This window comes from Echeneis naucrates, chromosome 4, assembly GCF_900963305.1.
Source record: "Echeneis naucrates chromosome 4, fEcheNa1.1, whole genome shotgun sequence".
NCBI lineage: Eukaryota > Metazoa > Chordata > Actinopteri > Carangiformes > Echeneidae > Echeneis > Echeneis naucrates.
This window is the reverse complement of record NC_042514.1, coordinates 143,061-169,006: the sequence shown is the minus strand read 5'-3', so window position 1 is coordinate 169,006 and position 25,946 is coordinate 143,061. Positions and strand designations below refer to the sequence as shown.

Sequence of the window (25,946 nt, the reverse complement as noted above, 5' to 3'; positions counted from 1 at the left end):
TATGCATCTGAAGATGAAATAGTCCTGAGCAGAGAAAACCATTAGATAGATTACTGAAGTTAACTCGTTAATTTAAATAAATATAATACAAATATAGGACCGGGAGCGTCCACGCCTTCATCTGCAGTCGATTCTATTTCTGTAACGTCTTCTGACCGGATTCCCCAAAAGTGCTACAGCTTTAACGGACAAAGGTCGGCTAACTGGGTTTAAAATGTTCACACAGATTTTAAAATCCCGTTGCTAGTTAACAGATCACAGAACAGTTCTGGAACAGAGTACATCTTTGATATGTTTGGAGGATATAAACCCAGCAGGACTCAGGTCAGCTGCTCCAGACTGAACATGGAGAGCAGCATTTATCCGTTATGGTTCCAGAAATGTGGAGGCTAAATCAGCACCAAAACATTTCTCATGTTCTGATTAATGAAACCTGCACGCGCTTTCCTTAACTTATCCGAACTGCTGCACCTTCTAAAATCATTTCATACTTTGACTTTATGCACGTCCTTAAATTATGTTTTAACATGATCTCCTCAGCACTGTTCTTATCTTTCTCTGGATGTACTCTGACTGAGAACACAGTTCTGTGTTCACTCATTCACCCCATTATTCCTTCTGAACAGTATATAGTTGTAATGTCCCTTTAACCCCCCCCCCCCCCCGTTGCGCAGAGCGGTTTGAACCAAAAAGCGGAGTGACCTTCCTCCGCTCTCAGTCTGAGGGGCAGCTCTGGAGCTCGAAGCCGGTCTTGGTCCCTCCGTCCCCGCTTTAGCCTCAGAGATGAACAACAACAACCTAGTCGGAGATGAAGTCGGGTAAGATCCTGGTCTGGCGCCTGCGGCCCGGCAGGAAACAGTCGTTTCTGCCGGCCTCTACCGGAGCTGTCATTCGGCAGCTAACGCTAGCTAGCAGGCTAAGCTAGCTGCAGTAAGTTAGCGGCGTTAGCGCCAGAAAAGACTGAAAAGTGGAAATAACGGCCGAAGCAGCGCGGACATTTCCGGTGATATTCAAGGACAACCCCGGTTCGTCTGGTTTTCGGGCTGACATTCGGGTTTTAGGGAAATACGGGGAGCTGCAGATACTTTCCGGGTGTTGGTTCAGTTAGCTCATAGCGCCGGGGTTAGCTTAGCTAACGCTGCCAGCGAAGCGGGAGTCCCTCCTTCTCCCGTCGGCCAGAGGGAGGACATTTAGCGGGCACTGCTGGAGGATGGTGCGGCCCGGTTATCTCCGGCGCTCCGCTTGTGTCCCGGCCGGAGGTTTGTCTCCGGTATGTCCCAGCTGTGATCGAATCCTGACGGGGGTTCGCTCGGGAGCTGCAGCGAACACGGTTCCGTTAAAGTGTCGGTAAAGTCGTAGCTTGGAGCCGGCAGCCGGACTCTGCTCCTCCGCTCTGACCGTAGGCTGCCGCAGCAGCTCCAGCCGTCCGTCCTGCTGAGCTCCGGGGTCGGTCTCACAGCGACTTACGTGGCAGGAGGTTCATAAAAAGAGCTTTATGTGGAGGCCGGGACAGTGTCTGAAGACTGGAGGGACATCCTGGTCCCGGACCGTCATAAACCGGGGTATTAAACTGTGGATGGGTCCTCCTGCTGCTGCAGCTTTGCTGGCTCAGACTGTGTAATGTTTGTGTACTTGACTGTTTAGTCAGCTGGAGGCTTGATATGGTCTGAGATTTAAAGCTTCTCCACTAAGACTCAGGTACCGTCCGGGTCCTGGACCGGCTGCTGTTCCTGTCCCTCGGTCTGGGGACCGTCCCGTCCTGATGCTGTCAGTCAGTCTTTCATTTACTCTGATTGAAATGTGCTGCTCACTGACTGACTGGTGGTCATTTCTTTTCTCAGGAAACTTTTTGTGGGTGGATTGGACTGGAGCACCACACAGGGTAAGTCCCAGTCTCTTGTCTCTGCCCTCAGTCCCTTCACATGCTGAGTGTGTTTAATTATGGGGGGGGGTCTGTCTGGAAGATGCTGCTGCCGCTGTGTGGATGTTGTATGAGGCGAAGCTCGGTCTGAATGAATCCTCAGAGGCTGGTAACACTTAACAAAACTGGAAGACTTTTGTGAAATAAAATCAGACAGCCATGGATGGTATTTTTATTTTTATTTTTTATTTTTTTAAATATATGACTTGATAAAATTTTTATATTTAGATTTGAGCTGAGACAAACACCTTCGATAAGTTACCCACAGGAAAGTTTGCTTTCTAGACAATGATATGAAATTGAGTTGATAGTATAAACCAAAGTTATGTATTAGTGGCTATAGCAAAAAACAGTCTAAATAGTAGAAATAGGGCAAGGGTCTGACAGTCATTGTCATGAAAATTTTAATTTTGAATACATTTCATATACTTCACCTTCCCAGAGGATCCAACCAAAACAGGTGTCTCTGCTTCATCAGGCCTGCGTAGACGCTCTGCTCTACATCAGAGCTGTGTGAAACACCTTTCTGGCTCATGTTCGGTTAGTTTGATGTGTAATTTTGCATGAGGGCTTGTCATTGTTAGCAGCACTGTTAACCTTAAGATTTGAGCCACAGTGCTGCACAACTCTGAGCCCAGCAATGCCTCAGGGATTTCCAGCAATGAGAAAACAATTACACTAACTCTTGAGTCCTCATTTGTTCAAACTTGCCCTCCCTGCCTCTGTGGGTGGGAACTGCATGTTTGGGCTTTGTTCGCTCTTTAGATCTTAAATTGAAGATATTTTCACATAGAAACTTTGACAAACTTTTTAATATTCTGACATGAAGCCAAACCAAGTTCAGCGAAAGACCTCACTGTTCCAAGTGTAGGTAAACTGACAGTTGCAGGTCAAAGTACTGAAGATATTTTCACAGTGTAATTCATCGGCAGATCAATAAACCATGACGACAATTCTGTTTTCAGCAGTTATGTCTCATATTGTCATTGTCCTTTTGCAGGTTTATTGTATGATCATGCACTTACATTTTACTTTTGTGAAGCTCCACTGTTGTCATTTCTGTCTTTTCTTAGAGACACTTAGAAACTACTTCTCACAGTATGGAGAAGTAGTAGATTGTGTCATCATGAAGGACAAAACTACAAATCAGTCGCGAGGCTTCGGCTTTGTCAAATTCAAAGACCCAAATTGTGTACGGACAGTGCTGGAGACAAAGCCACATAATCTTGATGGAAGAAATGTGAGTATTTGAAACGAAAGGACTCAAATCAACCTGAGTAATCTGTGTGCTTTGTGTTAGCAACATGAAAACCCCCATTTGTAGCAGTTAGAAGATATTCAAGGAGAGATATAGTTTGTGTTGGTTGTACCTGCAACGACAGTTGACGTTCTTTACAGTGACTGACGTCTGTTTGCATAACAAAACCTACCTGTTTAAAGACAGAGCAGCTGAAGATGGATTTCCCTGTGACAGTTAAGAAGAAACCAACAGCTGTTAGTGTAGTTTTCCTCCTCATTTACTGTCATCAATGACATTTAGCCTCAAGAGGACAGGAGACCTCAGAATGAAAAGATTGCCGGTCAGTTCAAACCTCTGCCTGCTGTAAGGCGAGCCGGTGTTTTCTACTGGCATCATTGAAGATGAACATTTGACGTGCCTTCATGAGGGGAAATGTTTTCTCTCCCTCTGCTGTCAGATTGACCCGAAGCCGTGCACTCCTCGAGGAATGCAACCTGAGAAGTCTCGAACCAAGGAGGGCTGGGTAAGAGTCTGCTTCTTCTGGAAAGGATAGATCAGGTGTTTGTAATGGATCGAGGCTGACAGCCTCACCTCCTCTCCTCCTCTGTAGGTTGAACTCCGGTTCATGGGCCGCAAAGGAGACCAAAAGAGCTTCATTTATAAAATCTCTGGCTTGAATTGCAAATTGTTAAGCTTTAAGGATCTCAGTGCAGAGACTCTACCTTTGTGAATCTGAGAAATGAGTAAGTGCCAGACATTAAGGGATCTTTCGTTTCGTTTATTTTGACCTTGGCAGGGAAAATCTGTTGCTCCCAACAGTGTCCTCTGTGTTTCTGGTAAAACAGAAGATTTGGATCCTCAGCAGGTCAGTTCTAGTCTTTTGAAGCTGGAGTTTTAGTTGTTTTGTCTCGATTGTGAATTAAACACCTTCATAAGTCTCAGTTCTGGCTGTGAGCACAGACTCTGTGTGTCAGAAGATTTTCTAAATGAGGCCTTTCTGTGCTCCTGGAGCTCAGCTTTCAGTCTCCATCCTGTAGTTGGTCCTGGATGTTTGACTAAACAAAGCAGAGGATGTAATTGGTGAACATCCCTGTTGTCGTGAGCAGCCTCCAGCCTCCACAGCTCGAGTGCCGAGCTGAAGGCTCAGTGGTTGAGAGGAAGCTGTGTTCTCTGATCTCTGCAGACCAGTGCTTGAATTGACATGACATGTTAAGAATTAGACCTGAGGGCAGGAGGAGAACCTAATTTCTTCTGCACTATCTGAATAGATGATGGCTTTCTAGCCCCCTCCCACAGTGATGCTTTAACAGACATTGAAATCCATACACTCCCTGTTTTCTTTCAGAAGGGCAGCAAAGCTGATAGCAATAAATCAAAGAAGATATTTGTAGGTGGAATCCCCCATAACTGCGGCGAGCCTGAACTCAGGGACTATTTCAATAGATTCGGAGTGGTGAGTATTGTTAAGTCAGCTCCTTTGGTCATTAACACTGCTTGAATGGATGTGACATTGAACAGGGTCAATACTGTAGAACAGAAATGTAGCGGCGATAGGGCATTTAATTATTGGTTCAAATTGAGGCATATTGAGGAATATATAATTGGAGTAAGGAAGGACGCTGCCTGGTGTTTCTAAATGGAGCCACTGTTTCCCTTTGTCCCACTCAAGGTCACAGAGGTGGTAATGATCTATGATGCGGAGAAGCAAAGGCCCCGAGGTAAAAGCTGATCCCGTTCTTTCTCTCCCCTCTCCATACCTTACCATCTTAAATCTCATGACAAACTGTTCTGGCCCAAAGAGAAGAAACCCAGATGTTCAAATGAAAACAGCAGGACTCTGTGTGTGTGTGTGTGTGTGTGTGTGTGTGTGTGTGTGTGTGTGTGTGTGTGTGTGTGTGTGTGTGTGTGTGTGTGTGTGTGTGTGTGTGTGTGTGTGTGTGTGTGTGTGTGTGTGTGTGTGTGTTAGACATCCAACACAACACCATACATGCACAAAACACCCTCACAAGGTCATCGCAGCTGTGCTAATGCCATATTTCCAAGAAATAAAAGTCAACGCCCCAACTCTAACACAGCTGAGCCCCCAGTTCATGTGAAAGTGACTAATTTATCCAGAGCAACATGAAATTTCCTCATCAAACAGCAGCAGATCTTGAGTTTCCCTCTCAACCTTGTGACACTGTTCCAGGTCCCATAGCTAAACTTCATCCTCCATCTGACCACATTTAATTAAATCATCGACACATAGCAGTTATTGCTTCACACGCCTGCCATGACATCACTGTTACATTAATATATAGTCAGATTTTTTTCTTAATCAATCAATTGATATCAGTCACATTTTGACCAACAGTCCATGTTAAAGTATTTAATCTATTTGTCTTTGTTCAGCCTGTTTGAGTCAGAGATTATTTAAATCTTTGTTGGTGATAAATCAAACTAATCGGTTTAGAATCCAGAGTTTGATTTGACTAAAGCTGTTAATTATAAAAAGAAGAAGAGTCTGGTCTCCTTATGTGAGGAAGAAGAAGAGAATTCGTGGGAGTTTCACCCAGAAAACTCCCATGAATTCACGAATTTAGCATTAGTGAGCCCCGAAGTCCTTACTGGGAATCTTATGGCAGACTTTCGCTGCCTCCTCTTCTGCATGTTTCCCACATAACAACACGTCCACTGCCTACTTCACCTCTGTTGGGGAAAAACCAGAACAGTTCGTCATTAGAATTTAACATGATGAATTAAACCAGTAACAATCATAATCTTTGATAGAATAAACACTTTTACTAAAATCATTAGACTCAACATTTGATTAAGTTTTCTTTACCTTGATTGAGAGCTAACTGACACATGTATCTTAAACAGCAGAGTCTGTGTTTTCCCATATGTAGAACTTTAAGTATTTTTGTAAGTAAGCCCTTTCTATTTTCTTTCTTCTGTCCCTTCTCCCTGTGAATGGTTTGAATTTGATTAACGGTGTCTCTTAAGATTTGTCTTTTCTCCTTTAGGTCACTGTGCATTGACTGGTAGCACAGAGGTACAGGCCAAATGTAAACGCTCCCAAATTTAAACAGTCATCATGGGGTTTACACAATGTTTCATCAGCATCATCTCAGCTTTATCTGAACTCTATCTGTGTTCATTCATTTATGTGAAAGATGAGTTGACGTCTGTCCTCTAGATTTGGGATTTTCATTTATTATAGTACCAAACAGTTCAATTGTAAATATGTAAAACCAATATCTCAAATGTGGATATGTTAGACAAATCTTAAATGAGCCAATAATTTTAATGAGGCTGCTTCATCTTCACTAGCTTTTATATATCTACGAACAGTGAGATGACCAATAGCTCAGTTAATTTAATATTTCCCAAACCACTGAAGTGTTATGGCTCAGGCCTGTCGACAACACAACCTTTTATTTATGTCATCTGATGATTTAGAGCATGAACTTCATCAGCCTGATTTAAATCGTGTCAGTGTGACCAGGATAATGATTTTTTTTTTTTTTGCGATGAAGGGCAGGTCAATGACAGATGGTGTTAATAGAGCAGCAGGCTTGGGAGAAACCTGGCATCTTTCTAGAGGTCTGTGAAATCTCTAATGTCTCTCAGGACGTTTGGTTGGATTCAGGTTAAGTCCCCAAGTAGAGACGTGAAAACAACCCAGTTCTGCCACAGCAGAGAGTTAATCAAGTAGAAAGTAGATCAGAGCAGCAAGCAAGCGAGCGTTTAGAAAAGTTCTGTAACAGGTTGTTTGGTAGTTTGTGAGCAGCTGCTGCTGTTGTCAGATTGAAAACTCTTTGTTTGGTGTTGCTGTCCATGAACATTGTGTTTCCCCATGAAAAATCTTCGAGTCATCTCCTTCAGAGACCATTGATGGCCTATATCTTTGTGTTATTGTTGTGAGCAATATTTTAATTGTCCATTGTATGCTTATCCTGGCTGACTCAAAACTAAAGTGTTGAAATTGGGAAAGCTTGGAGAAGCTTTAGGCATTTTACAGTTTATGTTTCTCCATGTTTTTGTGATGCATTAACAATGGCTGCTGCGAGTGTGTGCTCTGCAGTGAAATACCAAGGGACAGATCAAGGTGGGGTTTGGATGAAACTGCATGAAGCAACGTCATGTAATCATGGTTCGGTTGGCATTAATCAGATCATTCCTCCTGTTGCCCCCTCCCTCCCCCCCTCCAAACAAAAAAAAAAAAAAAAACTTTAGTCCTGAATCGGCTGAATCTGTGGTGTTCTCCCCATCTGCAACGTCATCTGAACCCCAGGAGCCTCTTGCTCGGCCTTGATGGATCCTTACTCTGCTGAAGCCCAAAACTGTTCTTCATCTTGTGTTGTCACAACTCCCCCCCCCCCCCTCCCTCTCCCACTACCTTGATTCACTCTTGGTCGTTGGCTAGGTTTTGGATTTATTACTTTCGAGGCCGAACAATCAGTGGACCAGGCTGTCAACATGCATTTTCACGACATCATGGGCAAAAAAGTGTGTAGTTGTAGTTTTATTTTACCCTTAAGAACAAACAGAGGCTCGGGCGACAGCAGGAAGATACTGATGCTGTTCTCTTGGTGTGAGCTCAAGTTCCATCAGAGACAGCAGGATGAAACAACAACAGTTTAAATTCATTCATTTTACTTCCAGTTACTTTAACAGTTTCTGCTTATCTTTGACACACATTATGACAGAGTGGTCGCCCAAGGCTCTGTTTAAACTGACCACTCCTTTAGGAAGTCTCCATCAGGCTCCTCCAAATATGAAGCTCTATAATCTCCTGGCTGTCAATGAAACAATAAAGATGATAAAAGGAAAAAGTTGAAATCCTCAGTCTCCTAAAGGATTGGTCCGTTCTGTTTCTTCAGTTCTCTGATGTTTCTTTGGTAGGTCACTTTGTTGTCAACATGTTTTTGTTTTTTTTTCTTTCTTTTGAAAAGTTAAAGATGTTAAAGAAAAGCTCAGCTCAGTGACCTCAGCAGAGGAGTCTCCATACTGTGTCTGTCAGTTTCCTCAACAACCAATCAGAAGTCTCCAAACACTGCTCAGATGAGGCGCAAGGCTCAGGCGTGTTTGCATTCAGCTTCATAGTGTTTGTTCTAGCTCAGGCAGGGCAGCAGATGGACGGGGTTTACTGCACACTCGAATGGTGGCAGGTAAGCTGTCCATCTGGGGAGGGACAATAGATTCTCTCCCTTATCTGCTCTGTTAGTCAAACAGCCCCCACCTGGCTCCTCCAACCTGGAACATGTCATGTCATTTATATGACTATTTATTAACCATCCTCCAATCAAATGATACATTTTCTAACTAGCAGCTTTCAGTCTCAAACCTTTTATAGCAAGTTTTTAAGGCAGCAGAAGGCTCCTATACTGTTCAGCATTTTTCTCTATGAATATTCCAAAGTGTCTGTGAGTAGAGCCTCAAAGGTAAAAAGTTTCATCACTAGACATTTTTTTAGAAATAGCTCTGATTATTTCCCTGATGAGCTCACCCCCTCTTTGAGGAACAGCCCCCCCCCCCCTCGACTTTGCCCTGATTTCCAGCAGGAATCGCAGTTTGACTTAATCTATTGTTCTTGACTTGACTTTACCTTAATGCTAGGACTGTAGGGAGTGAGATATGAGGGACAGAATTAGAAATTGGAGCACATCAAACTGAGAAAGAAATCCCACTTCTGCTGCTGGTCCTGTGCAGAAGTCACAGTATCCATTACCTGTCGCTGTGATGCCCATGGGATGAAGTGCCCAGGTAGCTGCCGGCGGCAGTGAGTACGCTGCCAGAAACATGTGCATGTAATTAGGTCGACAGAGAAGGAACAGGGAGGCTGGGGAAGGTGGCAACACCTTAAAGGGAGAAAGAATCTGTGATTCGTTTTCCTCCTGCAAGGTGACCCCAATAACTCAACCCCTCAGTCTATTTCTGGGTGCATCCCCCCCCCCCCCCCCCCAGTCCCAGGCTGTTTCTGTGCTCTGATGAACCACTGCTCTGCCTGGTTACAGCCAGAGAAGAAACTTTTGTTATTGGGGCAATAAATTTTTGTTTGACTGAAGCCACTAAATTAAATTCTAGTAATGGATGATCCTCAAATAAAGCTAAATAAAATGGTTTGATAATCGTTTAAACGTTACCAACATCAGCATGCTGATGTCAAACTATTAGTCACAATGTTTTAGCTCCTGACACAGTATGAAGACTCACTTTAGACTGAAATGATCAATTACTATCTGCATGTTTACTTTAAATTCTGTTAGAACTGAGATACAGATTTTTCTCTGCCCCCTCCTCCAACCCCACAATAATAAAAAAAATTGAAATATATTCCCAAAAAAAAAAAAAAATAAACCCGTAGCTTTGTTAGCTGGAGAAAGGTAAGTCACGACTCCACACGTCAGCACTGTGTTTCTCAGGTACGTGTGAAGAAGCTTCAATTCTTCATCCAAATCTTAATTAGAGTCAGTACCTGAGACACATAGCTTACTGCCCCCCCCCCAACCACACACACACACACACACACACACACACTCTCTCTCTCTCTCTCTTTTTCTCTCTCTCTCTTTTTCTCTCTCTCTCTCTCTCTCTCTCTCTCTCTCTCTCTCTCTCTCTCTCTCTCGACCTGTCCCACATCAGCAAAAAGGTCAGACAGATTTGTCCCTGCTCTCCATGCTGAGGTTAGATGAGTGTTAGGACAGGGGTCTAGGTCAGGGACTTGGGAATCTTATGCTGGTGTTGCCAATTGCCCCCCCCCCATCCCTTGTCCTTTGTGCAGGTGGAAGTAAAGAAGGCTGAACCTCGGGATAGTAAAGTTCCGGCCCAGCTCGGCCCTGGACAGTGGCCCCCCAGGGGCATCCTGAGTGCAGCTAATGGTTGGACAGCACAGCCAGCCCAAGGCTGGCAGCAGCCATATGGACCACAGGGTGAGTGAGGGCTACTCCTGGGGTGTCTCTGGGGTGGGGAGTTACTGCTACAATGGGGTTGGATGTCTAATCTAACATTACCATGTTATCTCAAGTTTAAGTGGATATTTCATTTATTTCATATTTACGTCCTTATCTCTCCTTCCCTCCTAAAGGAGTCTGGGTATCGACTACTGGACAACCCATTGGTAGGTGTCACCTCCGCTGGACCACAGGACACATCCAGTCTCTGCAGAGCAGAGCAGCCAGTTGTTCTTTGTATGTTACAGAAGTGAGACCTGATCAAACTGGAGATGTGATCATGTGACCGTGTCCTTATCGTGGAAGCCTGTTGGCAGCAGTCTGTCCACTCAAGCCTCTGACTGTGACAGTTAACTGCTCCTGTTATCACTGATCCATTCAGGCTGAGGTTGTTGATAATTTACAGCTTTAAAAGTATCCCGGTGTCTGCCTGCTGGTTGGATCTTGGTCGGCCTGGTGTGTTGGTGCTCCGTTTCACCTGGAGTTTCAGCCCCTGTTTAGCCTGATCTTAAGGCCTGGACTCTTTTATCAGCTGTTCAGTGAAACCCACGACTCAAATTTTTGCAATTCAGCCTTTAATACAACGGATTGTTGCTATTGCTTCAAAATGAAAGACCTGAAGTGAAACTTGTCTGAGACATTGTGTCCCGTGTCTGAGCAGGCGGGTATGGACCACCACTGTCCGCAGGCCGGGGAACACCCACACAACCTCCATCACCTTTCAACGCATTCCTGGTCACGACCCCAGCGGGTGGCTTTGCTGCACCTCAGGCCTACCCCCAGCAGGGCTACAGCACCGCACCTCAGTTTGGTCAGTGACATGGAGCTGATGGATGGAGCTTCTTCTTTGTATCTTATTTTTCTTGGCTTGAGTGGGAAAGTGAGTTAATCTGTGTGAAGTTTCTCGGGCAGCTTCTCTGTTGCTGTGGTCAGGGAGGAACCTCCATCTTATCAGAGGAGGACAGGGGCTGAGTAAGGGGGAGGGCATATATTAGAGCAGAATGGTTGTACCTTGATCAGATGTGACATTACAGTGAACTGGATCTTCTGCAAATATCTGCTGCAGAAACATTAAGAAGCTGACCTTCTTTCTGTCCTACAGGTTACAGCTTTGGGACTCCCCAGGCAGACCAGTATGCTCCACAGGTTCCACCTCCACCCACCACACCAGGAACTGCACCTCTGGGCTTTGCCCCCGCTACCACACCAACTCAGGACTTGAGCAAAGCCCCGACTGGGCAGCCTGACTTCCCTTATAGCCAGTATGGTAAGAAGCACGTTCTCTCCCAGTTAGTCTGCCCCCCGCCCCCCCGACTCAATGAGCAGGAGCTTGCTCTTGGTTCATTTAGCTTGAAGAGCTACACATGCATACATGCTGCCTGCAAACATGCCCCCCCCCTCTCTGTGGTGAGGAAGCAGCTGGGACGTCAGGGTCTCCAGCTGGCTGGTAAAGAGGTTGGTAGGTTTTAATTAGATCATCCTGCCTCGCAATGTTTCCCTGTTTTATATCTTTATTTAATTTCACTGAGAGCCCCCAACCCCCCACCTTCCCTGTGCTGGCATTGGACTTCATTCACACAATCCTACCTGTTATTTAACCCCCCCTTGACGTTTTTTTATTTCCAACCTGAAGTTCATGTCCATCATTTGGTCACTCTGGAGCTTTATGCCCCTCCCCCCCAGCTCCTGTAGTCCTGGAGGATTTACTTCCTGATTGGATGTCTTCTGGTCTCTGAGCTGGACATAGGGAGTCCAGTCAGATGTTTCCTGTGGATCAGTATCTGTCCTAGTTCTGACAGACCAGAGCTCAGAGACTTGGAGGGACATGAAAACTCCTTTCCATCAGAAGACTGTAAATATGGAACATTATGTCCTGAGAGAGAGTCTCTAACCAGGAATTTGAACCAGAGTGGAGACAGAGGGTGAACAGACCTGGGTTCAGGGACCAGAACTGGGGCAAAGTGTCTAAACTCACTCATTTCAGGACATCAGGGCAGATCTTCACTCAGTTTCTTGTCTGGTGTTCTTCTGACACTGCTGATCATTAAAGCTCCACATGATCACTGTCAATCACCGGCATCCATTTTGTTCAGTGTTTCCTGCTTGCACTTCCCCTCCATCCATCTTCCTGCTCCCTCCTTCCTGTGTCTGCTGCCTGTTCAGTCAAGCAATGAGTCAAAGTTTAAGTGAAACTAATAGAGTCAGAAATGTCTGATGTTGCCATAGACACGACTCACTAACTTTAATTAGTAATTGCTTCATGATCTCACTCCCAGTGTGAGTCTGGGGTTGGTTTTGTCTGTTTAGTCATTGATGCTTTACTTCCTGGTTTATACCATGTGACCTTGAATGACCCCAGCAGACACTGAAATGGCTCACTGCTCATTAAACCTTTGACTCTTCAGGAAACTGCTGAACCTTCTTCATGTCCATCTTTATTTTATGGATTTGGCATTATGTGACCCAGAACTGGGGTTTCCCAGCTCACCAAAAGTGAAGGAGCACAGTCTGTGTGAAACAGCTTCAGTCCAGTTCTTGTTGAGTCACATAACTGGACCCAGTAGCTGTAGGCAGCTGTGACCCAGACTCATGAGATGCTCCTGTCCAACAACAAGCAGATGTGCTGGAGTTTCCTCATTCTCGCCCTTTTTCTTTGCCACGCTCCTTCCACCATCTTAGCATGAACTGCACTGTCCCGAGATATGACACGTCAGTTGTATGAGCAGACAAGTCACACATTCACTGCAATTTGTTTTGACTTCCAGATGAAGCTGAGCGGTGCCACCTCGCCAGGCGTAGCTCAGAACCAGTAAAGCTGATAGGTCAGGGGGTGGGGGTGCAATGTAACGTAGTCTGGGTTCAGTCAACCTGGTCTCCTCATCTCCCTGATAGGCCTGGGTAACTACCCTCAGGACCCCTCTGCCTACGGACCAACGCGTCCTTCTCACAGTTATGGTCAGGATGAACAGGGAGGATATAGTGCAGGTAGGTGCCCAGCAGTTTGTTCAGTCCTGTAGTTTTTATAGAGCTGCAAGCTGGTTCTGCCCCTTTTATTTTGCTCAGTGTTTAGTATTTTGCATGTACATTTTGCATGTACATACAAATTACTGTGTACTCTTGTGTAGTAAAAGGCAGCCACTGACATTTCCATAGAGAGCTGGTCCCCTCAGCGGCTGTAGGTTACTACACCAAGACCGACATGTCCTCCTCCTGTCCCCTCTGCCTGCATTGCTTTGCTGATTATAAAGGATGATCTAATTGTCAGGAAATGTATTCATAGTGCAGTTGTCTCTGTATCAGCAGCCCATTCACCCGTTGTTCTTTCCCATGTACTGTCTTCCACTTCGTAGCTGAAGGGGTGAGAAAGGAAAGAAGTAAAGACGAACACAATGCCAGTAAATTTCCAATTCCACCGATTCCTCTGTCCACGCCTGTTGGGCCCTGTTCTGCACATTCCTATTAGTCTTGTTCTTGGAGCTCAACAAAACAAATGTCTTATTTTCAAAAATTCTGCCTTTTCTCTCTCTTGTCTTTGCATTCCAGTTCTTTATACCTGCTCTCTGCTCCAGTATTTACCGGTTCTGGTCTGAGAAGTGTCAAGCTCACTGCACTGGATGTTACTCGGGCAGGGAAACAGCCACTCACCAGCAACGTGCTGGACAGATTTGGCTGTAGCTGGATTAAATTCAACCGACATTCTGTATTTCAAAAACTGGTCAGATACAGCACATCGTCCTTTTGGCCCGGACTGAGGCTGTGACCTCGGAGCAGTTTCCCTCCCCATCCAGTGTCTGAATGGGGAGCAGACTGAAAACACATTGAAACCCCCATCCAAATGAAAACTGACGTCTGTACTTTCGCAGTAAAGTTACAGAACAACAGGCTAAAAATCCACCTCCAAACCGCCTACCCTGAAAATGTATTTCCTGTTTGTTCTGTTTTCTCATTTCACTTAAGTCAGTTCCAGAAAATAAAGCCCAATTACTATCAGTGACTTTGATTTTCAATCAGTCTGTTGATATTAATTCATTTATTAGTTTCAGTAGTTTCTGACGATCTGCACAACAAAGGAGGAGTTAGGGTCGTTGTGTGAGCTCCTTTGCTTTTACTCAGTTATCACATCACACAGACAAAACGTGACATCATTGTGATGTCACACCCTGTCAGCAGCTGCAGCTCAGGTTGAGGGTGAGTGGTGGATTTTTCCTCTACCGGTTGAGCAGTGAGTCACATGATCGAAGTCGTTAAAGGACCCACGTGTGTCCTGATCTCACCCCATCCATGTTGTGTCTCTTCAGGGTACGGGCAGGACCTGGCAGCCTTCGGTCACAGCTTTGCAGACCCCAGCCAGCCGACGGCTTCGTATGGGGCGCCGACGGCCCAGCCTGCGGGCGCCCCCCAGCCACCTGCCAGCGCATTTGGCAGAGGGCAGAACCACAACGTACAGGGCTTCCACCCTTATCGACGCTGACCGCCAGCTCTGGCTGCGGCCGCTGTGTAAAGTTAAAACAAAAAAGACAACGTCAGGGAAATGTTGGTGAACTGGAGCTCTGATGGTTCTGTGTTTAACACTCACAGGGATCCAGTAAATTCAAAGGGTCTGTTCAAACCCACTTTGTTTTGCCTAACTTAAGGAAGATTCAGCAGAAAGAAGCTTTTATCCTCCACCTCCTCCCCCATGTTTTATAGTAGGACTAAACTACTTTGCAATAATTTTGATTGTCTGGTCAAACACTAGCACAGAGACTATATGTAAAGAGACTTGCATATATGTATATTTATGGTGGACACAAATGAAAACAGGGTCTCAAGTTTCCTCAGCTTTAAATTCTAGGGAAAATGTTTTTATTTTTCATTTGGTGAATTTTGTTTACTTTCTGAGCCTTTAAAGTTTGTTTAAAATGGAGATTATGAATATATATTATACACAAACTGTGCAATTTTTTAAAAAGAGAATTTTGTACTATAAATGTACACTTTGCTTGTTTTTTTATTTAAAGATGTAGACTTCCCTCAGGTGGCTGTTTTGGGTGCATTTTTTGCACTTATGCAAAAAGAAAAAAAGGACAAATTATTTCAAAAATAAATGTTTTAACGATATTATGTCGAGTGTTTTGAGTATATTGGCTTCAGCTGTTGAAGGCGCGGCTCTAGAATCACTGAACATTGAAATTTTGAGTTTTCTGTCTGAATCGGTGTTTGTCGGAGGATTTTCAGGCGGACTGAGACCGGTTCGGGTCCGGCTGTGTGAACATCTGTACGGATCCAGCTGTTTCTGTGACGTCACTTCCGGGGTGAAGGTGGAGTCGTAAAGTTTGCTTCCTGAAGGCATTTCCTCGTTGTTAGCACGCTAGCATGGAGCTAACTCCCTGCTCTCTGACTCAGTGACTGTTGTCTCCGGACCCAGAACACAGAGTCCGTCACAGCTGAATCCCCGACACCCGGACTGAGTCTCCAACTCCCGGATCAGCGTGTAAGATGAACCCGAACCCGTTTCCTGTTTCTGTTCCGAGTCGCAGGATTAGCTGACGGCTAAACTGTTAGCATCAGGGGAAGTTGAGAACTTCAGGTGTTTCAGGGTCCGGGAGGGTCAGATCAGGTGTTCCGATCGGGACTGATGTGCCGGTTAGACCTGGATCTGGGCCTGGGCCTGGACCGGGACCTCAGTTCCGGATCTGGGCCCTGTATCTGCATCTGATGCTTCATCAGCTGATAAGTCAAAACTAAGTGACTTTTCAGTTTCTTCAATGAAGGAAACTTTACCGCCTGAACATACAAAATAATTATTAATGACAAAGTCTCCTGTTTGTGTTGGTTTGATTAAACTACACGTTTAAACACAAGAGACCTTTATTTCACCATAAACTAACAGAGAAAATAATGCCACTAATAATCAAAGATCTGGGTCATCTTTCATTCAATCTTTCATTCATAATGAGTTTTACAGCTGCAGATTATATAAGAAGAAGGTTTGACAACTTACACAAGATGAATAATATAACTATAATTCATCTTTAAGTCATTTTCACACAAACACAGTGAAGCTTTGTGCAATTGTGGTCGCACAGGAAGTCCTGATGAAGAGAGTCCAAATAAAGACTGACATCACAAATCAACAGTCAATTTCAAAGAAAAATCTTCATTTTAACTGAATCTACGGACTTCCAGACTACAGACACACAGTAATTCACAATAAACCAAGTTCAAGAGTTAATTTTATTAATTTTCTCTTTGAGATGCCTCATTGTTCTTAGAAGCTCAACAGGAAGAAGCTGAGTCTATAATAATCTGCTTCTCTGGAAAGAAAAGAAATAAAGGCAGCAACATGTCAAACTTTTTCCACAAGAAATGTAAATGCAATTTATTATCCTAAATTATATGTGTAAAGTTATTTTGTGGTTTCAATACAGAAATTCAAATAAGTTAGGATAATAATTAGCATTCCTTCACACACTTTGGGTGGAGCAGCCTCTGACCAAAGGAGCTGAGAGTCCCAAGAGGGGGTGGGGGGTCCTTCATCAACATGGTTGAGAGCTTGCTTCTCCTCCCCTCACCCATCACCTCCAGTCAGTCAAAGGGGGGCATTTTCCTGTAGAGGGCAGATGAGTGATATGACCAGTCCAGTTTATAACTAAGGTTACCTCTGAGGTACCTGAAAAATCATCTCACCATTTCAATGTCCAGTTCATACACACATTTATATATATATACTTATACAGCAATAATGATCTAAACTGCTTCTCTGTCAGGTCCTGGGGGATGGAGTCCCAGCTGACATTGGGTGGGGCAGGGTTCCCCTTGGGCTTGTCCCCTGCCCATCACGTTTCCTGTGTGTCATTCGTGGGTTAAATTAGTAACTTTTATTATCATTATTATTCATTATTTATGACTCTCTGTCAGCTGATGACTCCAGTCGGACTATAGAAGAACCTCCAGAGTTTTCGGGGAATCACTAGTTCACTGGGGCCTCCAGAGAAATGTGTCGTAGTCCTGTCACATTTGACAGGACTACGACACAGAGGTGGAGGAGTTGAAGTCGCAGGTTGAGGCTTCACATCCGGACACTGAGCTGGTCGTGGTGTCGGTCGGCTGGAGAACAGCAGCTCCTCCATGTCGTCGTCCTTCAGCCGGCCCTCGGTCACCTGCTGAGAGCAAGTGAATGCAGCGTGGCAAGATGTCAACCATTGAAGCTGTCTGTTAGTTAAAGCTGCTGCCATGTGAACGGACTCAAACCAAATCTCTCTCTCACTGCTGGTCTCTCCTGCTCTCTGCAGGGCTGCAGGTCTGGTCCAGAGCTCTGCAACAGTTAATGCTCAGAGTAAAGAGGCTGAAAGTTGAAGAGCGAACTGAAGACGGACTGCGAAGGTAGGAAAACTTCAACTTTGAACTCTGATGGATGAAGGTTTGTCTTAACCAGTCAGCAACCCCCTCCCCAGAGGACAGCACCCAGAGGACGGGGGCTCCCTGACCACCGAGGTGAACTAACAAGTACATTTTAAATATTCACAAAGTGTTAAAGGAGAGAATGAACGTGATGGACACAGAATACGACCTGCTCCCCCCGATCAGTCTGAGTCTGTCCACAGGGACGGAGCGGCACTGGCAGGGATGACGGGAGTCGACGAGCTCTCGGACAGCACTGAGGTGGTGGAGATGGAGGATGTGAACCCGACGCAGTTCCAAGTGGAGAAGCAGACGTGGGACGGACTGCGCAAGATCATCCACAACAGCCGCAAAAACACTGGCGTGGTCATCAATAAGGCGCCGCATGATTTCCAGTTCGTCCAGAAGGATGAGAGCAGCCCACACTCTCATCGGATCTACTACCTGGGTGAGCTGAAGACCAGGAACAGAAAGAAAAAAAAAATAGATGAAAAATATTTTTAGGATAAACTGAAGGAAATCCAGCAGGTTCAGAAGGTCTCACGTGATCTGCATCCTTTGCGAAGCAGCAGGTAGAATATTCTGCCAGCTGTTGGTGCTGATGTCATGAGACATAATCACATGTTCACTGATCAGAAAGATAAGATGATGAGACTTTATTGATCCCACTGGAGGAAATTTACCACAGCTCTGCACAGACAGAAAAGAAACAGAATAAAATAAAATATAATTACAATAAGAAAAATAAGGAGTATGCATTATGGATGACTGTACAGTGGAAGAATGTTCATGATATGGTTAAAGAAGTATATAAACAAACAAAAAAATTATCTATACATATTCATTTGACTCATTTGGAGGAATCAAACTGATACAGATGAACATAAGACATGTGGGGGCTAATGTTAACTCAGTTCAGCATCTGTTGCTATCCTATTCTTCTTTGACTTGTTGAATAATAAATGTTTAAATTTTAGTGAGTCAGCTCGTTGCTAGCTCAGTTCAGTTTGCTGCAGTGAGCTCAGTTAGAGCTGAGGTCAGATTCTGTTGGTAGTGTCACCAGATTTTATTTACTCCCGGTCCCTGTGAGGACCTCAGCCGGCCTCAGATCATCTCAACTTGTCTCAGGTTGCTTTGATCATCTCTTCTGGTCTACATGGACCGTCAGCCTCACCTATGTCTATGCTTGTCCAGGTATGCCATACGCCAGCAGGGACAATGCGCTGCTTTACTCAGACATTCCCAAGAAAGTTCGGAAAGATGCTCTCCTGGTTCTGTCCTGGAAACAGATTCTGGACCGATTTCAGGTGAGGAGGAGTCTCAGTCCTGGTTCTTCCTGCTCCTGATCCTGTTCAGAAACTGGCCTGAGGATGTTGTACTGTATTTATTACATAGTGTTTCTCTTCCTTCTCCTGAAGTTTGACCTCGTCACATTGTGTCTTCCTGTCACCTTTGACCTCAGGCTAGTCCACACCACGGCTGTTTCTCCCGAGAAGAGGAGCTTTTGCGAGAGAGGAAGCGCCTGGGGGTGTCGGGAATCACGTCCTATGACTTCCACCGGCCCAGTGGCCTATTTCTGTTCCAGGCCAACAGTAGCTTGTTCTTCTGCCGTGACGGTGGAAACGGCAGCTTCACAGTGAGTGGATAGAAGACTAGACCAGCAGGCTCTGTCTCATGGACTGTGACCACTTGTCCTCTCTCCTTTTTGCAGACATCTCCAAGGAATCCCGTCGAGGTCAAGACCCAGAGTTCAGGCACACGCATGGACCCAAAAATCTGCCCCGCTGACCCAGATTTCATCGGCTTCATCAACAACAATGATATCTGGGTTACCAGCATCAAGACCGGAGAAGAGAGGAGGCTCACCTTCTGCCACACAGGTCTGCCTTGGTCCGATCTGGATTAATCTGGGGCTTGTATCATGAAATTGAGTTAAGTTTTCCATCTAGATCAGTGCACGTTCTCATGAAAGGAGCAGGGTTTACTGCACCCTAACCCTAACCAATCGTACCATAGAGAAGACACAAGGAGCTACATGTTTCACAACGGAGGAGCAAACTATAATGTTAACAAAATATGAATACTATAAATCAATGATTCAAGCAAAAGGTAACAGGGTTACAGCTGCCAGGAGCTGCCAAAGAATGCTGGGAAAAAATCTGCAACTCTGTCAATGTGTAACTTGCTTCAATTATGATATTAAATCACCATGGCGAGATTTACTGTGTGTGTCCCATAAATTACTGCTGAGCTCTTAATCCCAAACTTAACCTGATCCGGGGCAGGTTAGGCATTCTGCATAAATTACCATGGCAATGTACCCCGATAGAAAGGAAACCAGCTTTGTGAAACTAAAATCCCAGGATTAACCCAGAAGTTAGCTCGCTAAGATGAAATTCAGCTCCATGATACTGGCCTCTGTTCTGGTCAGGTCTGTCCTGGTCTGAAATGATCTGTTCTTTCAGGTGCTGAAAACCCAGCAGAAGATCCAAGGTCAGCAGGTGTGGCATCTTTTGTGACCCAGGAAGAGTTTGACCGTTTCACCGGATACTGGTGGTCACCAGAAACCACCACAGGTGAGTAACATGATTAATTACTCATCAAAGGGTACTCGGTTTCCATAGTAACAATGTCTCCGGCTCAGAGTCTGACGGTGGGAAAACTTTACGGATTCTCTACGAGGAAGTGGATGAGTCCGAGGTTGAGATCATCCACGTCCCGTCTCCAGCGCTGGAAGAGCGGAAGACGGATGCCTACAGATACCCCCGTGCAGGTGAGACAGGCCCTACAGGTACCCCCAGCCCGACAACCATGATGCTCTTCTTCCTCTGTATGTAATGTGTTTGATTTTCTTCTCAGAGGATCTGACATCATCACTAGTGTGTGTGTGTGCCTGCGTGTCTCTTTGTATTGATGATGTTTATCATTGCTGAGTTTCTTCTATTTCCAGGAAGCAAAAATCCCAAAATCACTTTGAAACTAACAGAGATCAAAACAGACGCTGACGGCAGAGTGAGTCCACACACATGCAGACACACACAGACACATACAGGAGAAATGCATACAGGAGACTGATGGGTGTGTGTGTGTGTTCTGTGTCCTTAGATTGTCAACTCTCAAGAGAAGGAACTTCCTGTTGCGTTCAGCTGCCTCTTCCCAGGAGCTGAGTACATCACTAGAGCAGGATGGACCAAAGATGGCAGATAGTAAGAATCAGTTCCAGATCTCTGTCACTTAACTTCTCTGAGCTCATTTTGACTAGTTAGTGTTGTCTTAAATCGATTACTGCCGTTGTGCAATTCCTGAAAATTCTGTTTTTAATGAATTGCAACCAGAGCAGAACATCAGTGCACCATTTTCTAGCATCTGTCATCTGCTGCCTGCTTTTGCTCAGACTCCACTTCATTGTTATAAAAATTAAATTTTGTGTGCACATTATGGCGCCATCAAAACTGTCTGCAACATCGGAGTTTCCACCTCCTGCTAGCTGAATAGGTATTGGTGAATACTTGTTGTCACCAAGTTTCAAAGTAGGAGGGGAGACTTCCTACCTCCTGTGCTCCGTAGTCAAGGTGATGATGATTGGGTGTAACAGTGTCCATCATTCACTCTTGTAGTGCTATGTGTTTCAGCACACTTCGGTTTGAATGCACTTATTTGGCTGAAATCTGGAGTTTAAGAACAGAAGGAGGTGATTTGGAAGACAGAAATTTACTTGTTTTTATAGAGTAATTTCCTGTGACCTTTGACCGACTGACACACACTCACAGCCCCCCCCCCCCCCCTCCCCCCGTGTAAATCAGTGCATGGGCGGCCATGATGGATCGGCGGCAGCAGCGTTTGCAGCTGGTGCTGCTGCCTCCGGAGCTCTTCATTCCTGCTCAACAGGACCAAAGCAGCCGACAGCAGAGTCTGGAGGCCCTGGCAGATGCTGTCCAGCCCTTCATTATCTACCAGGAGACAAGCAACATCTGGATCAACGTGAGGCTCCACATCACATTTGGATCTGCTCACACTCACAGTTGGATGAATTGTGAGGAAAGTTAAGTGACTGTTTTGTGATTTGCCGTTTGTCTGCAGGTCCACGACATCTTCCATCCTTTCATCCAGTCCAGCGATGATGAGATCACCTTCATCACAGTGAACGAGTCCAAAACTGGGTTCTGCCACCTGTACAGAATTACGTCAGTGTTAGAGCGCCGTGGGCACCGCTGGTCCACCGCGTACAGGCACAGTGAAGGTGATGCAGGAAGTAACAGGGCAACCTCATTTGACCAGACTCAGCTGTCTGACGTCTGATCTTGACGTCACCTCTGCTCCTGTCCTCAGACCATTTCAAGTGTCCAATCAAAGAGGAAGTGACCTTAACCAGTGGGGAGTGGGAGGTGCTGGCCAATCACGGAGCAAAGGTGACACTGCCCCAGCCCGATGGTAAAAACCAGCAGTTTCTACATCAGACTGTGTAACCACTTTCTTCTTCTGTGGTGTAGCGTTCATCCAGTCCTCAGATCTGGGTGGACGAGTCGGCAAAGCTGGTTTACTTCCAGGGAACCAAGGACTCTCCTCTGGAGCATCATCTGTATGTCGTGAGCTATGAGTCTCCGGGGGACATCGTCCGTCTCACCAAACCAGGATTCTCCCACAGCTGCTCTGTCAGCCAGGTATCTGACTGTCCTTGGTCCTGGTCCTGGTCTCGGTTCTGGACCTCTATGTTGTGTTGTGGTCTCTAACGCTCTGCTCCTTCTCTTCTCAGACCTTTGACATGTTTGTGAGTCACTACAGCAGTTTGAGCTCCGCCCCCTGTGTTCACATCTTCAAGTTGATTGGCTCAGACACCGACCCTCTGCACAAAGAGCCTCAGTTCTGGGCCAGCATGATGGAGCCAGCTGGTAGGGAACATGTGTAGAACAAGAGTAAAACATCTGTGGAACATCAGTAGAACATCCATAGAACATGTTCCTGTGTGTGGCGTTCCTCAGGGTTCCCGTTTGACTACACTCCTCCAGAAATCTTTAGCTTCACGGGGAAGTCGGGGTTCGAACTGTTTGGCATGTTGTACAAACCAAACCACTTGCTGCCTGGCAGGAAACACCCCACTGTCATCTTTGTGTACGGTGGCCCACAGGTTCGATTCCCTTCATGTTCAGCAATGTGAAAATAATTTATCACTTGTTTTACTGTAGAACCGTGAACTCAGAGATTACCCATCATCCTCTGCAGGTCCAGCTTGTCAATAATTCCTATAAAGGTGTCAAGTACCTGAGACTCAGCACGCTGGCGTCTCTGGGTTATGTCGTACTGGTCATTGATGGACGGGGGTCCTGTCAGCGAGGACTCCGCTTCGAAGGAGCTGTGAAGGACAAAATGGTATTTAACCACCCCCACACATCAGAGGAAGTGATTTCAGAGACAGCTCTTCCCCCTGTGTCTGTGTCTTTGTGTTGCGTTTCTTGAGTGCAGGTTGGCCTCTTGTGTCCCTCCAGGGTCAGGTGGAGATTGAGGACCAAGTGGAGGGTCTGAACTACGTTGCTGAGAAGTACAAGTTTTTGGACCTGAGTCGTGTCGCCATCCACGGTTGGTCGTATGGTGGCTTCCTGTCCCTCATGGGCCTGATCCATAAACCTGATGTCTTCAAGGTCAAAGCAAAGTCTACTGTCTGACTCAGGTTTGTGCCACAGTCAGGCCGATTTTTGTCATCCTTCTTTGGTTGTGTTTTCTTTTAGGTGGCCATCGCCGGCGCTCCAGTCACACTGTGGACGGCATACGACACAGGCTACACAGAGCGCTACCTGGACACTCCGGAGAAAAACCAGAAGGGATACGAGGACTGTTCCGTTGCCCTGCATGTCAACAAACTGCCCAACGAGTGAGACGTTTAAACACAGTAATCATCTTTCACATTCACGTCACAGATCAGTTGACCTGGTGACCTGATGTCACACCTGAACACACCTGAGTTCCCTCTCTCCTCTGTCAGGCCCAACAGGCTCCTCATCCTCCACGGCTTCCTCGATGAAAACGTGCACTTTTTCCACACCAACTTCCTGGTGTCTCAGCTGATCCGGGCGGGGAAGCCCTACAACCTGCAGGTGGGTGGGTTCAAACTACATAAAAAAGCACATTCACCTTTAAACTCCTGAATGTTGAATGTTTCGCAGCATCATTTCCTCTGATCTTTGGTTTTCCTTCCTCTAGGTTTATCCCAATGAACGGCACAGTATCCGATGTCCAGAGTCTGGAGAACATTACGAGATCACGCTGCTGCACTTCCTCCAACAGAACCTGTGACAACTTCACCTCGCTTGCTTCTCCTCGCTCACCTCCTACCGTCCTTCCTTTATCTCCTCTCCTCCTTCACATTCCTTTAAATCTGTGTCAGCTGCTCAGCCTCACAGGATCAAAGGTCACAGCTGAATAGATATCAGAGTGGGAGCAACCAGCAGAGGAGGTGCCGATCGAACTGTGACAGTGATGAATATGGTGGTGGAACATCAGTCTTCAATGAACCTGGACCTTCTGGTCTTGCTAGTCCTCTACTTTGTGCCAAGTGTTTCCATGAATAAACAACCCCCCCCCCCAAGTTAAAGTAACATTTCTGTTTTATTGTGTTGTATTCTTCACTTTTTGTGTCATCACTTGCTGAGCTTTGGACTCTGGGACTCACCTGCTTCTTTTTACTTCTGCTGCTCAGGATTTTTGCACACATTAAATTTTGACCTTGGTGCCACTGTTGGCCCTCTGGAGCCTTCAGGAGCCCATAGAAGCATTCAAGATTTCTTCCGGGGGTCTTCAGAAGCCGCTCATAGAATTTATCAGGGAATCTGTCCTTGGACAAGGAAACGCCTTATTTCCTCTTTGACAAAGCCAGCCCACATTTTTGTCATCACCAAATGAAATTATTATTATTACAAAGTTTCTTGTGATTCTGTGAGAAATAAAGATGGAAAGTAAAAAGTTGTTCAAATGAAAACTTTAAGTTTGTTTCTGAGTTTTGGATGACAGAATCAGTTGAGTCGTTGGCAGGAGGCAGCAGCTCAAAACTGTTAATGAGGAAGATGAGATGAGCTAATAGCGCCATTTCACTGCTACTTCCTGTTCTGAGGCACAGAGAGACCAGAGGGGTATTCCAGAAAGCAGGTTATGTGAAAACTCAGAGTATGTTAACCCTGAGATGAGGGAAACTCTGTTCCAGAAACTCCAAGTCAATCACCATGGTAACAGACTCACTGGCAGGTTTTCTTTCAGAAACCCTGAGTTTCTGTCCATCTCCTCCAACACAAAGACAGCTGTTAGACATGAATTGCCCATCAATTCCCAATCTGATTGATATCGAGGGCCAAGTCATTCGAAATGTTTTATGTGGATTGGGGTGGGGTTAGAGAATCTTCGGACCGAGATTCGGTGTCCTGGTTCTAGAGGAGTATCTGTCATTTATCTCAATAACATTCTCCACCTATACATCACCAACCTCACACACTGGACGTGCGCTCACATCACAGCACATTTTATGCATAGTGCTAAATTTTTTTCACAAACAGTAGTTTTCTTAACAGAGGCATCACCAATGGTGATGGAAAGGCAACAGTGTGAAGAGCTGTGGGAAAAGTAACTCTTGCACTGAAACGGCTGGTCCCAATGATGGGAGTGTTCCCGGGAGATGTATATACAAGAAGTGTTATATATACTGTATATATATATGTTTTATTTTTTAAAAGACACAAGTTTATACTTAGATCTGATGTGAGTACTTGTGTCCTGGGGGGCTGTTCTGGAACAGGATACTCAGTTTGTTGAACCTCCTACCTGGAATACCCCCCTGTAAAGCACAGAGGGGGTACTCCGAAGTGAGATTAGTGCCTTAGCGAGCTATGTCGAGCTTCCTTCGTAGTATACCCCTCAGGTGGATCCAGGTGGATCCAGAAGGATACAGGAGGACCCTGAGGGTCATGGGCATTTTGATTTTTTAAATGTCCAAAGATGTTTACTTGAAATCTGATCAAGAATCAAAAACTGATCGAAGAGTCTAAGAACGATTTGGTCTCAGGTGAATCTTTCCGAGGTCTGACTGAGTCTTCCATATACTTCAAAATATGGAACTTTGGCGCCATTTCACTAAACTCATGAACCTCCCGCCCCTCTGTCTCTATGCACAGGCTCTGGGTGGCGTCCCTGATTGGAAGATTCAGCTGTCCGTCACCAAGTCGCTAAACTTTAGTCAGTGACGTCACCACACGTGGGTCAAACACCACAACATTAGGTAGGGCAGACCGGAATATGAACCACTTTGCTTTCAAAATAAAAGTTGAAGGTAGCCCCGACGAGAAATCCTAAAAAAAAGATTGACGTGTTTTAATCCACAAGAAACTAATTGTGTTGAGGATAAAATGAACTACACAAAATAACAGAGACAGAGACACAGGCGGAGTCTGTGTCCTGGAAAGAGTTTCAGTTATGTGATTTGAAATCT

The 25,946-nt window shown here is 45.4% G+C and overlaps 2 protein-coding genes across 12 annotated transcripts; both read left to right on the top strand.

The window, feature by feature from the left end:
* The first annotated feature begins 681 nt into the window (after nucleotides 1-681).
* dazap1 (DAZ associated protein 1) lies at nucleotides 682-15,196 on the top strand. 9 transcript variants are annotated; one of them, XM_029499599.1, is made up of 14 exons: nucleotides 682-818; nucleotides 1,842-1,882; nucleotides 2,995-3,161; nucleotides 3,619-3,684; nucleotides 3,958-4,026; nucleotides 4,507-4,614; nucleotides 4,831-4,879; nucleotides 7,570-7,652; nucleotides 9,928-10,075; nucleotides 10,231-10,263; nucleotides 10,758-10,907; nucleotides 11,199-11,363; nucleotides 12,989-13,081; nucleotides 14,395-15,196. In XM_029499599.1, exons 1-14 carry the CDS (start codon nucleotides 784-786, stop codon nucleotides 14,565-14,567), a joined length of 1,380 nt encoding a protein of 459 aa, XP_029355459.1. In that variant the 5' UTR covers nucleotides 682-783; the 3' UTR covers nucleotides 14,568-15,196. The 9 variants fall into 9 exon arrangements, with proteins under 9 accessions (XP_029355459.1, XP_029355462.1, XP_029355466.1 ...); XM_029499602.1 differs by lacking the exon at nucleotides 3,958-4,026 and having other exon boundaries at nucleotides 4,510-4,614; XM_029499606.1 differs by lacking the exons at nucleotides 3,958-4,026; nucleotides 12,989-13,081 and adding an exon at nucleotides 13,132-13,134.
* Nucleotides 15,197-15,413: 217 nt separating this feature from the next.
* Nucleotides 15,414-24,437, top strand: LOC115042531 (dipeptidyl peptidase 9-like). 3 transcript variants are annotated; one of them, XM_029500806.1, is made up of 21 exons: nucleotides 15,414-15,569; nucleotides 17,371-17,461; nucleotides 17,683-17,927; nucleotides 18,674-18,786; nucleotides 18,942-19,115; nucleotides 19,191-19,359; nucleotides 19,945-20,055; nucleotides 20,124-20,252; nucleotides 20,430-20,491; nucleotides 20,585-20,685; nucleotides 21,283-21,460; nucleotides 21,560-21,719; nucleotides 21,809-21,888; nucleotides 21,970-22,140; nucleotides 22,233-22,368; nucleotides 22,459-22,604; nucleotides 22,700-22,846; nucleotides 22,963-23,115; nucleotides 23,203-23,345; nucleotides 23,457-23,568; nucleotides 23,675-24,437. In XM_029500806.1, exons 2-21 carry the CDS (start codon nucleotides 17,406-17,408, stop codon nucleotides 23,765-23,767), a joined length of 2,679 nt encoding a protein of 892 aa, XP_029356666.1. In that variant the 5' UTR covers nucleotides 15,414-15,569; nucleotides 17,371-17,405; the 3' UTR covers nucleotides 23,768-24,437. The 3 variants fall into 3 exon arrangements, with proteins under 3 accessions (XP_029356666.1, XP_029356667.1, XP_029356668.1); XM_029500807.1 differs by having other exon boundaries at nucleotides 17,371-17,572; XM_029500808.1 differs by lacking the exon at nucleotides 15,414-15,569 and adding an exon at nucleotides 17,533-17,572 and having other exon boundaries at nucleotides 17,395-17,461.
* The last annotated feature ends 1,509 nt before the right edge of the window (nucleotides 24,438-25,946 follow it).

Bases quoted from the DNA above. Each gene is read 5' to 3' on its own strand.
- dazap1 (XM_029499599.1), top strand. From the start codon at position 784: ATGAACAACAACAACCTAGTCGGAGATGAAGTCGG. The intron at 819-1,841 runs GTAAGATCCTGG...TTCTTTTCTCAG, and splicing joins CTAGTCGGAGATGAAGTCGG to GAAACTTTTTGTGGGTGGAT. The intron at 7,653-9,927 runs GTGTGTAGTTGT...TCCTTTGTGCAG, and splicing joins ACGACATCATGGGCAAAAAA to GTGGAAGTAAAGAAGGCTGA.
- LOC115042531 (XM_029500806.1), top strand. From the start codon at position 17,406: ATGCTCAGAGTAAAGAGGCTGAAAGTTGAAGAGCGAACTGAAGACGGA. The intron at 19,360-19,944 runs GTCTGCCTTGGT...CTGTTCTTTCAG, and splicing joins GCTCACCTTCTGCCACACAG to GTGCTGAAAACCCAGCAGAA. The intron at 21,720-21,808 runs GTGATGCAGGAA...TCCTGTCCTCAG, and splicing joins CGCGTACAGGCACAGTGAAG to ACCATTTCAAGTGTCCAATC.